Below are 15,000 nucleotides of genomic sequence, written 5' to 3' on the forward strand. Positions count from 1 at the left end.
CAAACTGTCAAAATAACAACACAAAATGCCAACACATCTTCTTATAGCCCTCAAGAGGGAGCCAAACTGTCAAAAAACAAACAGTATTTAAATTTTCCACCCCGTTGATTTTATTTTTCTTGTCATTCAAAAAACAATACATGCGTTAATTGAATTGAGGCCAAAAGGGCATAACACACCTCTAACGTTTGTCCTTTATTTTCAGTGCACCCGTAGAGAAAGGCTCTCCTGATATCAGGACATCAATCGCTTGCGGAAGTGCTCATGTTTTGCTCCCAGATGACAGAGCCAGCATACAGCTGTGGTGACAGATCATGCCACCGAAAGATCCACTTCTAGAGACCCTCAAAGGTGAGTTACTCAAGCGTGTATCTCATGGAAAGTGAAATGTCTCTTCGCGCTGGGTTCATGTGGTTGTAGATGTGTTTGCAAATTACGAATGCATAGCCTATTCATGTATCATTCATTCACATTGGTGCAATCAAAACGAAACCAGGTGTAGCCTTTTATGTATTGTAATATAATATCATAAACGTGTTGTAAGTTCTGGTGAAAAAAACAATGGCCACAGTAGAAACTGAATGTAATTTGCCACCGCGTAATAGCGGCACCAATACCGCTAACAATGTAGTCTTGGTCTAAAGAGTGTTCGGTTTTAAAACACCGATGCAATTATCTCAGTGTGTTTCTTGGCCACAAAAACAACGTCAAATGGCTGGACAGTATGCATTTCCTTATGCGAGTGTGATGCAACTGGTTCTGTTATCGCACAGGGCTGCATACCATCAAACAGGTGAAACGATGCTGTCCGGTTGCTTGGTTACGATGTTGACACTGGATAAGGAAGGAGGAATGAAAATCGGTGCTTGATTGCAAATGCGATTCTCACGTTTCAAAACTGGTTCCATCACAGATTAGATTAAACTGGATAACCTGTATACTATTTGTGGACAGTCAATAAATTAAATTAAATTTCACGGTACTAACTTGCATCTCCTGTAGTGTGCATCCTGAACTTCAGCCAATTCGGGAGCCCAGTAACGGACTCCTGTCCCCATCTCTCTTCGTGCTGTGAACTATTAGAGCTCATACTTCGGAAAGGATTACAGCGTGAGTAACCTCCTCTCCATTGCCATCTAAAGGAAATGTAGCAGTAAACCTAAATCTTGAGGCATGGATATTTTCAGGCCCTTTGTGTCTGGCTCGGGCTGATCGCTGACTGGCCATTTGCGCAAGGCGATACACATAACGCATGTTCCATTTGCGCTCGGCAAAACAGCTCTCCTCTTCAACACACTATTAAATCATAGACCTCCTAATTGGACCAAAACTGCCTTGATTAGAACCGGATCCGTTCTAGCATCTCCAACTATGTGGGACAGCAATAACATGATGTAGTCCCATAAACTGGCCATAAACTGTGTAATGATGCTCTATAATAGAGGCGGTGTTGTGTGATGTTCTATTGTAGAACCGTTGTTGAGTTTGGTTGAGAGAGACTACTGGCATAGCCTGGAGCAGCTCCATCAGAATGACACCTGTGGCAGGTGAGCTTCCATCTTCTAACCACATCCAGGATACCAAGTTTCATGCTGACAGCATACTAAAGAATTGACTTATGCTTTGCATATTTGGCCATCATTTTCTTCTGCAAAGAAAGTCCTTGCAACCAGAAATGTTGGACTGTAGGTCTCTTAACGGATTTAAGGGGTAGGCTAATATTAATATACATGGATTATTTATCCACCTACACCAATTACATGTACCTCAGGTTTAGGCAATTTGAAAGAATATCCTTAATTCGAATTTGGTAATCTTCATATTTCTATAAAATGTGCAAAGCTTTGGAATAATAAGGTTGTTTAGTGACTTCTAACAGAAATAAGGTGGTAAAATCATTGCATTGTCTAATAGCACTTAATTTTGTACCGACGTCTTTTGGTTGTTTTTGTGAAGGCTTGGCTCCGTATCACTTGCAGTGGAACAAACCACCAACTGTAAGAAGCTGCTGACAGCTCAGGGGCGAGGTCGTTATTTCCTAAGGCTAGCACTGAACCGTAGGATTCTGGGAAATGTAGTCAAACACATGTTGCACACACCCAAAGTCTTAGAGGTACGTTAATGGACTGATTTGCAAGATGTACATTTTGTTGAATATTGAAGTGAATTGAAGTTTGCTGGGAATCTAATGAGTGTTTACCCTTGGCTAGTTTTACAGCACTACAATATCTATTCTGAAAAATGAGGAGTTTTTGGGTGAGTTCTTTTGGCATTGTTATTCAAAAAGGTGATGTTCATAGTGCAGTTATGTTTATTACTTAGCCTGAGTTGTCTTGGTTTGAGCAAGCTCTCCTCTATGTTCCCCAGAGCCCTTTATGTCCCTGATGCTGGTCATCTCAGAAATGGAGTTCAAGCTCTGCATTGAGGTGAACATCACTAGTTCTATTTCCTCTCTCTCTCCCTCTAATTTGGTCGCATATATATTATTTTATGTTTGTAAGGGGTGGGTTTCATTTGCACCCAGAGGACATATCCATGAGTGTTTCATAATTTCAATAGCCTGCCTCTCACAAACATATATTTAATTTCCCCCAGAACTGCAGTTTCCTGGATGAGAGCTGGCTTCTACCAGTGAGTTCTTCATACCCACACAATCACAGAGTAGAGTTATAAATCCTTGTCTTGTTTCAGCGGACGCTTAAGGGGCCTGATGTTGTGATGTGTTCTCCAGGTGCGTGAGCTGTATGAGGCTGTCCCGTGTCGAGAGCTGGGGATGGTGTTAAGGTGAGTCACTGTGGGATTCGTCCCTCCATGACCTTAATCTCTGTGACGAGTGTGTAGTAAGAGACACTGCCTTGTGTAAAGTCTATGCCCAAGCAGCAGCTAACCCATAAGAGATAAAAGATCAAACCTGGCAAAGACCAACAGCAGCCAAGTAAGCAATGTTCAAAGTGTGCTAGCATATTTACTGTGTATAGCCTGGACAGCTAGTGGACATGGCATGTGTCTTTATCTGAAGTTGTCTTTATCTGAAGGTAGGTGTGTTTATCATGGATTCAGTGTGCCAGACCAGTTGACGAGAGAGATGCAAGAGAGAGAGAGAGATAGTGAGAAAGAGAGCGAGAGAGAGAGAGAGAGATAGTGAGAAAGAGAGAGAGAGAGAAGCGAGAGAGAGAGAGAGATAGTGAGAGAGAGCATACCTAGAAAAGAGAAACATTTCTGCACAGAGTTGCTTGAAATGTATTATGTGTGCCAGACCAGTTGACGAGAGAGGCGAGAGAGAGATAGTGAGAAAGTGAGAGAGAGAGAGAGTCGAGAGAGAGAGAGAGAGAGAGAGATAGTGAGAGAGAGCAAACCTAGAAAAGAGAAACATTTCTGCACAGAGTTGCTTGAAATGGATTCAGTGTGTCAGACCAGTTGACGAGAGAGAGAGAGAGAGAGAGATAGTGAGAAAGAGAGAGAGAGAGTAAGTGAGAAAGAGAGAGAGAGAGAGAGTGATACCTGGAAAAGAGGCACATTTCTGCATAGAGTTGCTTGAAATGGATTCAGTGTGTCAGACCAGTTGACGAGAGAGAGAGAGAGAGATGGTGAGAAAGAGAGAGAGAGAGAGCAAGTGAGAAAGAGAGAAAGAGAGAGAGAGAGATACCTGGAAAAGAGGCACATTTCTGCATAGAGTTGCTTGAAATGGATTCAGTGTGTCAGACCAGTTGACGAGAGAGAGAGAGAGAGAGAGATGGTGAGAAAGAGAGAGAGAGAGAGCAAGTGAGAAAGAGAGAGAGAGAGATACCTGGAAAAGAGGCACATTTCTGCATAGAGTTGCTTGAAATGGATTCAGTGTGTCAGACCAGTTGACGAGAGAGAGGCGAGAGAGAGAGATAGTGAGAAAGAGAGAGAGTAAGTTAGAAAGAGAGAGAGAGAGATATATAGAGAGAGAGAGAGAGAGAGAGAGAGAGAGAGAGAGAGAGAGAGAGAGATAGATACCTGGAAAAGAGGCACATTTCTGCATAGAGTTGCTTGAAATGGATTCAGTGTGTCAGACCAGTTGACGAGAGAGAGGCGAGAGAGAGAGATAGTGAGAAAGAGAGAGAGTAAGTTAGAAAGAGAGAGAGAGAGATATAGAGAGAGAGAGAGAGAGAGAGAGAGAGATAGATACCTGGAAAAGAGGCACATTTCTGCATAGAGTTGCTTGAAATGGATTCAGTGTTCCAGACCCGGGCTAGAACCACATCCCCATCAGCTGGGTGGCTTTGTTGTTGACAAAGAGCCCATTCTGGTGGATGTTCTCCTCTCATCTCATTTGGCTGTTCTCTTTCTCTGACTGTTACTATGGAAAAAAGCACATTTTATTGAAGAGGTCTAAAACAGATATTAAAAAAAACATTTGTTTTATTGATTTATCTGTTTTTAATGTTCTATTACATTGACATATCGTTATCACATTCAACAAAGTCCCTCCTCTGATACTATCAAATAATACAGTATTTAATCAAGCAGCATGTGTTATATTTAAATGGCTATGTTAGGCCATATAACATCCATGGCACTCTTGCTTTCTCACCTGTGACCTGTCCCTAGGTACTTGAATTGCTGTGTGGATGTCTAATCTGTCACCTGTCCCTAGATACTTGAGTGGCCGTGTGTATGTCTAATCTGTCACCTGTCCCTAGGTACTTGAATGGCCGTGTTCATGTGCTGGACCTGCTCCAGGGCAGCCAGGCAGAAGTGGACAGATTTGTGCAGCCCGGTGACATCATTGATGAAATAAATGGGACCTCACTCAGGAACGCCAGTAATGGACAGGTGAGAGAGAGAGAGAGAGAGAGAGAGAGAGAGAGAGAGAGAGCAAGAGAGAGAGAGAGAGAGCGTGAGCAAGAGAGAGAGAGAGAGAGAGAGAGAGAGAGACCTCTGGGCAGTGCATATTTTATTAACTGTGTACATACATGGAGTGTTTGTGATGTTGGTGTCAAACACAGAGACCTGGATTACTCATGAAGGGACAGTCCTCTCAGACATGATTCAAACTGTGTGCACAGTGCAAGGCCTGCCATGGAGAAGATGAGCTCCTCATACGCCACACACACACACACACACACACACACACACACACACACACAAACACACAAACACACATTGTGTTCTTCCAGTTGGTACTTCCAGTTGTGATCATTATCACTAAAACACACCTCTTTAATTTCTCCCTTTGCCTTCTTTAATCCATTTTATCTGCCCGCTGTACCTTTACCCCTCTAAGCCAGCAATTCCAGCTACTCTTAGCCAGCCTCTCTCTGTCTGCTTCTCAAAGGCAGGTGTGATTCTGTCCAGGCTGAAGGGGCAGCCCCTCACCCTGCATGTGCTCCGGTGCAGGGACCCTGACGGGGCAGTGTACTGGCCTCTGGTGAGGCCCCTGCGCCTCCTCCAGGTGGAGAACCCCACATTACGCCTGGGGTCCACGGACCCAGCCCAGCGGCCCAGCACCACCCAGCGCAAACAAGACCAGTCGCAGTGTCTCCGAGAAGGCAGGCAAGAAATCCACCAGCCCTTCTTAAATTTGTATTATTATTATTATTATTATTTTTTTTAATTAATTAATTTTGCTGTTCGAATCTCTCTTATCTAATCAGCTAGCGGCTGTATGCAGGGCGGGTCTTTAATCAGACCTCTGTGAAGTGGCGACAAGCTTTTGTTGCATGTGTGTATGAGATTATTGATAAGCAGGGCGGGTTTTAATCAGACCTTTGTGAAGTGGCGACAAGCTTTGTTGCATGTGTGAATGAGATTATTGATAAGCTTACACACCTGAATGTAAACACACACGAACCCTGCCTGGCGTGTTGACTCTCAAATTCCTCTCTTCAGCAGGATTGTGTACATTGTGCAGTTCTTGGGAAAGGCAAACATTGGAATGGTAGATATGCATTGTGAAGTATGCGTTGTGAAGTGTGCGTTGTGAAGTGTGCGTTGTATGCTGAACTTTGCTCTCTGTGTTTATGCTCAGATGCATTTGCTTGTTAGTCATATAGTTTGTAATTTAGTTAATTAATGTAACTTGCTGATGTAATCAGTAGCAGGTCATCTCCTTTCATCTCTCCTCGTGTAGTACGGAGGCAAGGAGGTGTTACAGTATGGAATCCCCTTTGTCCTGGAGAGGAGTGACTCTCGGAAGGTACACTGATACCACCTAAGATTGATTAACCCAAATGGACTATTCTAGACATACTACAATAGATACTGATGTCATCTTTCTTCCAGGAGGTCTTCTTGGATCTCAAAGAAACCCACATGACCTGTACAGAAAAATCCACCAAGCTTGTAAGTGCCTCTCCCGGCTGTTTGAAGACTCATCTTACAAAGTATAAATATTTCCATACTAAATCTCCTTACAAATATACAAATATACAGCACATCAATGGAAATGTATTTGGCACAGGAGCTGTTCCGGCACCACTACACTGAAATATCTTGCGTTGGGAGATTCAGCCGTCCAGACTACAGGATCTTTGCTCTCTGTGTGGCGTAAGTATCTCCTTCCATTCATATCTGTGTGCATCTCACTCAAGCAGCCTTAGGCCTTTACTCAGACAGCAGTGGACACTGAACAGCTCCAGCCCAGAGCCCATTTAAGGCCGCTGGCCGCTCCCTGGGCTTCAAGAGCATCTCTTTGATGAACAGTATTACCAGGCATCTCATCATTTTTTTTTTCACATTCCTTCATGGAAGCATTCTTCTCATGACTTTAGAAATCATATTAATTCATTAAATTGCTTAATCGTTAATATTATATGTTATTTAATATCGTTAATACGGTTAAATGTTTGTTTGACTGAACGTGCCATATGAAGTCCTCCGATTTTATCAGGTGCTGCAGAGCAGGGCCTACTGTAGACCTGACTGAACCAAGTCAGCCAAGTACCTACAGTGGCCCCTGCAGGCTGTTGATTGTACTGCATGTTGGTTTCAGGGCAGATCACATGACAAGGTGTGTATGAGGGCACCAGGCCGCACACTAAAAAGGCTATAATAATTAAAGGCTTTGTCAATATTACCAGAAAGCATGGTGCCAGATTTGTAAACATGGTTTTATTAATGCAATGGGCTAAATCTGGCACCATGCTTTCTGTTAATAGGGGGGTGAGAATATCGTAATATTAAGGATTACTAAGATTTCAGTTTTTTATTTTAATGCTTGTTTGAGAAGTTTTATGACCGCTTTTATCTTGAAATTGAAATGGCACACACAGAGAGACCCACTCCTTGCACTGGGCTGACAGCTTTCCCTGGCTTCCCGATTCCAATCTCAAATCTCATTCATACTAAACTGCCTCCTCTCCTTGGTCTATGATAAGCAGTGAATACAAAATGGCAGACTGAGTGAAGACTATCCAGTTGTACCGCTTTGCTGTCAACGAGCCAAAACAACCGTGACACCGCTCCAACTTGCTCCTGAGGTCGTGTCAAACTGGTTACTTACCTCTGAGGTCCTTTCTGGGATGTGATTGGTTGTTTCAGGGACGCTCCGGACAGCGCCATGTCTACAGGCTTCTGCTGTGTGGTAATGCAGGCTGCCACAGCCCAGGAGTGTGAGGACATCGTCAGCCGCGTAGGTGAGACACGCCTGAGCAGAAGTATCTTAAGTCAGCCTCTACCTGCTGCCCTTCTGCGGCTTGCTTTGTGGCACTGTTCAGAGGTAGTTGCTCTTCACAGTTCCATATTTTTTTTTTTTTTTTTTATTTGTACATGTGTTCTGTTGTTCTGTTGGGGTTCTTAGTGGAGTAAACCCCTAGTGAACACGGGGAGAACATGCAAACTCCACACAGAAAGGCCCAGGATACTTAATTCTGTATATGTAAATATTTTTCTTGAACTTTTCCATAAATGACACCGGATGGGTCCATTAATTGACCAGAGCCTCACCACAGGCTGCTTAATGCAGATACCATAGTATGAGGTTTCAGTGTGAGTAGGCCCCAGGTTATATTTAATGGCCTATTCAGCAGTACAAACTGATGCAGCTTCCTATTGAGAAAGTCTACTTTCCCAAACTACTGTGTGGTCCGTAGCTACATAAAGACCCACAAAATGCATGTCTAAGCATGCCGTGCAGAGAGAAGCATTTAGTGGGAAGTGTCTGCCAGTGACACGCAGCTGATATCCAATGAATGCCTTGAGGGTATTGGTTCTCCACTCTTCCTGTTCTGCATATCTTTGATCTCCATGAAGCAACCTGTTCTAAATGTTAATACACAAGCGCTTTAGGGTCTGTTTAGGTTGAGTTCTATTGGAGTTCAGCCATGTAAGCAGAGAGCATGGTAAACATCAGGACAAACGACTGAGTACCACTGTGACGAGGCAAATCGGCAGACATTAGCCGATTTGTGGAGCAGAATGGTGGAGTTTGGTCTTTAAAATCTACACCAGCATGTCAGCCAGCCAAAATGGTTTAATGTTCCCAAATAACAAGAGCGCCGTTATCCCCGTCGGTAGTTTAACTGGAGAAACTAGCAAACACATGGGGAGCCCAACACAGTGCTGTGCACCTACTATGGAGCACTGGTAGCCAACTCTGGTGTTTTCTTTTTGAAACAATCTGCAGCTAGTTGTAATGCAAACTTGATTTTAAATGCAAGCACAAAAAAAAATAAGGGTGTTGCCAAAGTAGAGTCCATATTAACAGAGTTCTTGCCTTTGCAGCTGCTGGATTCAAGCATACAGAATGGTCGGTATGAGATGCGTCACCAGCTGAAGACCCAACTACTCCAATCTTGCCCCATGTATAGTGATCTTTCAAATTAAAGTACACTAAATGAGATATCAGGGTTCTCATTCTACAGAGGTTAGATATAACACACAGCACATCACATCCCCCCACCATGGAGTTTGGCATCCCTCAAAGGGCCAGCAACTGAACCCAAAGAATGGAAAAAAAAGCCCAAACACCCACACAAAAAACAAACACGAATGTATGGTTTGACCCATGTCGTTTAATAGAAAGTCTACAATGTGAACATTTTCATAAATAGTATTCAATGTAGCTGCCAAGGTTTGTATTGGAAAAAAATAAAAAAAAAAATGACAAAAGCAATCAATATACAAGAGGCTACAAGACCAAAGTCAGACCAGACAGAAGAATGAGATCACGTTGAACAGACTGCCAAGCAAGAGTTATTGGATGAAGAGCCGTATAACCAAATGGCAGGTCAGCAACTTCCCACATTAAAACAGAATACCCTCCTAGCACCCACACTTCTTCACCAAAATGCCTCAGACAAGATGGAGTTGTGCTGTCCCTTTCCACTCAAGACATGGACATAGTCATGTTCTTTATAAAAAAAAAAAATTAAAAAAAAAGAGCTTCTCAGTTTAATGTCTACTGCAGAACAGGTCTGGTCCTGATCTGGCCAACCCATATGGCAACTAGGTCAGGTCCGGACTAGTCCTAGACCAGAGATGGCTGTCTGGAGCCCAGTCTGTGATCAGATCGCAGCACTCATTCTTAACATTTAAGGGTGCAGTGACATTTTGATCTTGTCTATAAACACATAGGAAGAGAAAATAGGTACAAGAAATAAAAATGTCCACAAACAAATTGTGTAAAATATGATAAATATGGTGACTCCCCTGAAAGGGTCAGAAAGACTGGAGTCTTAAGCCCGCTCTCCCCTTATCCTGCGGGCCAGCTGGATGTCTTTGGGCATGATGGTCACCCTCTTAGCATGGATTGCACACAAGTTGGTGTCCTCAAACAGACCGACTAAGTATGCCTCGCTAGCCTCCTGCAGGAAGATCAGAGGAACAAGGTGTCAACATGCAAGTCCATTTACCTACTTCCCTTGCAAGCAATTTAAGCACTCAAAACTTGTACTATTATTCAAAGTTTGTGTCTATTCAAATTTCACTAGAAAATGCAAAATCTTGACTCCATGCAACCACAACACACTAGTTAAAGGCCCCTTAACACAAAAGTATAACATTTACATGGTACTCTTACACACAACCCACCTGAAGGGCGCCAATGGCTGCGCTCTGGAAACGCAGGTCGGTCTTGAAGTCCTGAGCGATCTCACGCACCAAGCGCTGGAAGGGAAGCTTGCGGATCAGCAGCTCTGTGGACTTCTGGTAACGCCTGATTTCTCGCAGGGCCACGGTACCGGGCCTAATAAAGACATTAATCGAGTTAATATTACATGCAATAATGTTGTATGGACATATATTCAAAAGACTTCACACTGCACTGTGGCTGGACGCAAAAAGAGATGTACCTGTAACGATGGGGCTTCTTGACGCCACCGGTGGATGGCGCACTCTTCCTGGCTGCCTTTGTGGCTAGCTGCTTCCTTGGCGCCTTTCCTCCAGTAGACTTACGAGCGGTCTGCTTGGTACGAGCCATCTTTTAATCTGAAAAAAACATTTGCACAGTTATCAGGTTGCCATCACTGGGTTAAGTAAATGTAGGTATTAAAAATGAGACCCTTGTCGGACACGGTAGCATGGCTATCTAACAACTGCTTAACCATCGTTACCCTATCTCATTTGACATCGCCTAGAAAATACTCGAATATACTACCTTCATCAGTCACCCCTTCTAAATTACCAAGATAAACCATAACTATAATGTGCCAAATCTACCGACATACATGAGCTCAACCAAGAAGCCTATGCCCCTCCCCCACTACCACACGAAGGGGAAAGGATGGCTAATGCTAGCTAGGCTTGCTAACATCAGCTTACTGTTGGTTCCGTTCCTAACTGAGGTCTCTTCGGTTTCCCCGCCTTCCTAATGCTCAAACAGGCCTTCTTCCTTGGGTTACGTAAACACCAGTCTGCCTTTGTTTAGCTAGCCAGCCTCAATAATCTATAAACACATGCTAACCAAAGTTTGCACTCATTGCATTTAACATAAACTGTTCTCATTAAACTAATCAACGCAGACTAACAATAGTTGGTCTGACATGATGCAATAAGAAGCCATCGTCCCACCCCACTTCTCCAAACCCTAGTGCCAAGACTCCATTGACGACAGCTAACGTTAGTCATTTTATGGCAGCTAACTTAGCTAAGAATGCGCGCTGACCAGTGGTTAGCCGGCAAGCGTTGTGTTAAAGTAGTACCCCCTAACCTACCATGTGTTAAAACTCAAAAATGTAACGTTGACGTTCCATTTACATTAAGAATTATTTTCCCTTTGCCTTCAGTTGCTTCAGTGGAATCCGTTTGCCAATTTGCCATCTAACGTTAACTCCCTAGCCGAACAGTGCTTAGCCATTAGCATGCCGAATCAATTCAGATGTCGACAGGATTCAACAGAAGTTGTAGTTACTTAACGATATACGTTTTCAACAAAATGAGAAAATAACACTTACTTCGTTCAAAACGGTAGTTTTTAGTGATCCTAGAAAGTCGTTATATCCCAACCGTATAAAGGCAACGATGACCAGTCAATGATTCACAGAGCTGTGTGGAAGTATATATACATGAAATGACGTCATTTCCATTTTCTAATGCCTGATGCTGATTGGTCTATGGGATTAAATGACAGCGCGTATACCCTATTGGTCATTAAAATAGGGCAATAAACAGAGCCCTTGTTTACGTGTTACCTCGACCGTAGTATTTCATATTTAACTCTCGATTAAATTATTACATGCTATGCCACGAGTCGCTCTGGTGAGCATACAGCTTTAAGGGCATGTATTTGAAAACAAAGGTTGGTTAAAAACGAGTGTGAAAATAATTCTGTCCTTAAACAAAAGCCACCAGTCCAGTGAAGAAGAAATCAATAATAAGCATACCATAAAAACAACCAATAAATGTTTATTCTTGTAATGGTGGGAACGACACTGTTACAAAAGTACAGTGTTTGGCACATTTTCGTTTCTCCCTTTCTCAAACGTACTTGATCCATTTGAAAAAATTGTTTTGAATTTGTCAGAGGTCCCGTGACTATGAACTTCCTCTTCCCCTTGTCACGCGCAAGCGCAGTAAGAAAAAGAATGCGGACCTACAAGCTGACACAAATTTAAATAGTTTGATAGCTCGCATGTAAGGAAAATGTCGAAAACACCCCTGCAGTCCAATTCATCTGTTGGTTCTGCAACCGCCGTCGGAGTTTCGTCCTCCTCTTCCTCTTCCCCAGCAGGTGGCTCGACGTCTCCCGCTAACGTGCTGCACGTACAGCCTGAGAAACCACAACATTACACGTACGTACCCAAACACACCCTCACGTCCACACACACGTTCAGGCCCAAACACCTGACGTTACTGAAAATAACTCATCAGGGTTCCTTCTTTTAAGTAGCGACTGTGTTTTGGATATACTAACACTTAGTGGAATGAGGTGTTTTGACTATCAGCAGCTTGGGTCTCCAGAGGCCTACGGAGCTCCGCCAGTGCTGCACGTAAACAGGCATGTTTTGGAGTTGGCTAAAGTTAGCTTAAAGTATGGCAAAACTTTTATTGAGGTAACGTTTGTCACAGCACCCAAACCTTCACAGTGGATGGACTGAAACTATGTATGATATGATGCTTGTTTCATGTAGGGACTGACAGTGGAAGCAACTGGTGATGCATAATAGCCTATGTCATATCAGTCTAGTATAAGAGCATCACTGGTACTATCGAGAGCACCGCATATCCTTCTTTGTTAAATATTATGTGCGGTCATTTCAATAGTGCATAGTGCACTCCTTGATTGTTGCTTTCCCCCCACGGTGATTAATCTGTATGTCCAGCCTATGGTTGTTGAAGCTATTTAGTTATGGATCTTAGCCTGTTGGTGTTTTTTTGTCCATTTTGAAACGATGGTGATCCAAACGTAGTGTAGGCCTATGTAGACATGTAGAAGTTAAATGTGATGCACTATTGGAGTTTTCTTTTTTTATTCATGCATGCACTTTGTTATTAAAGTCATTATGTATGTATCTATTGATTTATTTAGCGTTGAGTCTACTGCTGCTTTATGTCAATTGTGTGTTGACAATGCTGACTACTATTATTATTATTTTGTCTCCTCTCTCTCCCGTGTGTCTCTCCTGTCTCTCTCTCTCTCTGTTAGATACCTGAAAGAGTTCAGGACGGAGCAGTGTCCCCTTTTTGTGCAGCACAAATGCACTCAGCACCGGCCCTTTGCCTGTTTCCACTGGCACTTCCTCAACCAGCGCCGACGACGACCCATCCGCCGGCGCGACGGCACCTTCAACTACAGCCCAGATGTGTACTGCACCAAATACGACGAAGGGACGGGCAACTGCCCTGATGGAGATGAGTGAGTAACGGACCGGAACAGTCATAATATGCCCCTAGAAAAAGGTCAATTTGGTTTCTCGTGAAGGGTTCCTGTAGAACCATTCTGAAATTTCTTCGACTTTTAGCTATAAAGGAACAGGAACCTTGAATAACCTTAGTGGCCCTAACTTGAACCTTATGGGGACAGAACAAATCACTTTCTAAGGGCAGTTTGTGTGACCAGTTTCTTTCAAAACACAGTTTCATGATATTACAAAGTTTGTCAGATGTGTCCCAGTATTTGTCAGGATATTGCGGCTTACTTATTTGGTCTGTAGGTTATTCCTTCTTTCTCAGAGGTCTGGACAACAAACAGATATTTTTTTTACCTAGGGTAACATTAAGTAAATTCCAGTTTATAAATGCATTATCTAGTCTCCCTACATACATATTATGTGATTTACTTATTTCAGTTTGAAGCTTCTAATCAGAAAAGAGGTTGATTTTAGGGTTAACCTAAATATTGTTATGGTGTTACATGTACAGCAAATCTAGAAATCGATGTAGAACCTCAGAGTAACTTGAGAGAGTTTTGCAAACGAATGTACTTAATGTAATGCAGTACTCTGTTATGCTTGAATACAGTGACATTGGGCAAAGTTACATTTATTTATAAAACACATTTTAAAACAAATTGCTGTACAATTAGATCACAATAAAATAGGAAATCAAATAGAAAACAGAAACAAAACAATAAGACCACTATAACATTTGAAATCAAATAGAAAACAGAAACTAAACACTCAACTAAGCATACACAGAAAGCACGTATACAAATTATCAACTCAGATCAGGAGGATCCAAATTGTCACACTTAAACTGGATAAGGGTTTTATTTTTATTTTTTTTTTACCAAGTAGAAACTCAATCAAGCACTGATTTATCATCTCTCACTTTAAACATTGACTTGTGTTTGGAACAAGTTTTTACAAACACACATATTTTGCCCTTTCTTGAATGAATTAAGGATTTCATGGCCGTTATGTTCTCAGTTGACCCTCACCTGGCCGTGATACATTTGCACAACAATGTGCCGTTCCCGGCCCTAATCAGCGTATGAACTGCCAACCATATAGGGTGTTCTGAGGGCAGTTTGCACTCTTGGGGAGATTCTCTAGAATGTTCCCTGGAATGTCTCACATCATTTGCAAATGAAAAACTGCCCTTAACAGACCTTGCACTGCCATGCTTCTGGGAGTTTTAACAGTTTGGGAATGGTAGGTACACATATTGTTCTTAAGAAGACCCAAATTGCTGCACCATCAACATGGCAAATAGCAGTTCTGTCAAATCAACGACCAGCTAACTACCAACATTTAGCTTGCAAGCAGCATATGGGTGTATCCTTGTCTCTGAAATGAGTTGATATGGGATATATGGCAGCCTTGTCTCTGAAATGAGTTGATATGGGATATATGGCAAACATGTATTTACACCTCCTGACCATTTTAAGCATCTAAACTTAATAATTCAGCATCTCACATATGCATATTCCCTTTCATTCTCGCTCTCTCTCATTCTCTATCTCTCCCTATCATCTTCTCTCCATTTCTTCTCCCTGTTTCTTCTCTCTGTCCTTGTTTCACTCCCTCCCTCTCTCTCTCTCTCACTCCCTATTTTATTCTCTCTGTTTTTTCTCTCTGTGACCTTGTTTCACTCCCTCCCCCTCTCTCTCTCTCTCTCTCTCTCTCTCTCACTCTCCCTATCTCTCTCTCGCTCACT

At 42.6% G+C, this 15,000-nt stretch overlaps 2 protein-coding genes across 5 annotated transcripts in view; one reads left to right on the forward strand and one right to left on the reverse strand.

Moving 5' to 3' along the window:
• Nucleotides 1–8,958: 8,958 nt before the first annotated feature.
• Nucleotides 8,959–11,432, reverse strand: LOC308367423 (histone H3.3A). The gene is made up of 4 exons (XM_080841329.1): nt 11,358–11,432; nt 10,257–10,392; nt 9,997–10,150; nt 8,959–9,770 (listed from the first exon to the last, which is right to left on the reverse strand). Exons 2-4 carry the CDS (start codon nt 10,382–10,384, stop codon nt 9,642–9,644), a joined length of 411 nt encoding a protein of 136 aa, XP_080697455.1. The 5' UTR covers nt 10,385–10,392; nt 11,358–11,432; the 3' UTR covers nt 8,959–9,641.
• A 584-nt stretch (nt 11,433–12,016) lies between these two features.
• unk (unk zinc finger) overlaps nt 12,017–15,000 on the forward strand; it is a 15,862-nt gene continuing 12,878 nt past the window's right edge. For all 4 annotated transcript variants that reach the window (XM_080840344.1, XM_080840346.1, XM_080840345.1 and 1 more), the window contains exons 1-2: nt 12,017–12,194; nt 13,049–13,258. In XM_080840344.1, the coding sequence (XP_080696470.1) occupies nt 12,046–12,194; nt 13,049–13,258 (359 nt within the window). In that variant the 5' untranslated portion in view covers nt 12,017–12,045. The remainder of the gene's footprint in view (nt 12,195–13,048; nt 13,259–15,000) is intronic.

Source organism: Sprattus sprattus (genome assembly GCF_963457725.1).
Source record: "Sprattus sprattus genome assembly, chromosome: 6".
Classification (NCBI taxonomy): domain Eukaryota; kingdom Metazoa; phylum Chordata; class Actinopteri; order Clupeiformes; family Clupeidae; genus Sprattus; species Sprattus sprattus.

What these genes read in the sequence shown, in the direction of transcription:
- LOC308367423 (XM_080841329.1), bottom strand. Translation starts at nt 10,384, where the DNA reads ATGGCTCGTACCAAGCAGACCGCTCGTAAGTCTACTGGAGGAAAGGCG. An exon ending in AAGAAGCCCCATCGTTACAG is followed by an intron (nt 10,151 to 10,256) that starts GTACATCTCTTT and finishes TGTCTTTATTAG; the next exon opens with GCCCGGTACCGTGGCCCTGC. An exon ending in CAGCCATTGGCGCCCTTCAG is followed by an intron (nt 9,771 to 9,996) that starts GTGGGTTGTGTG and finishes ATCTTCCTGCAG; the next exon opens with GAGGCTAGCGAGGCATACTT.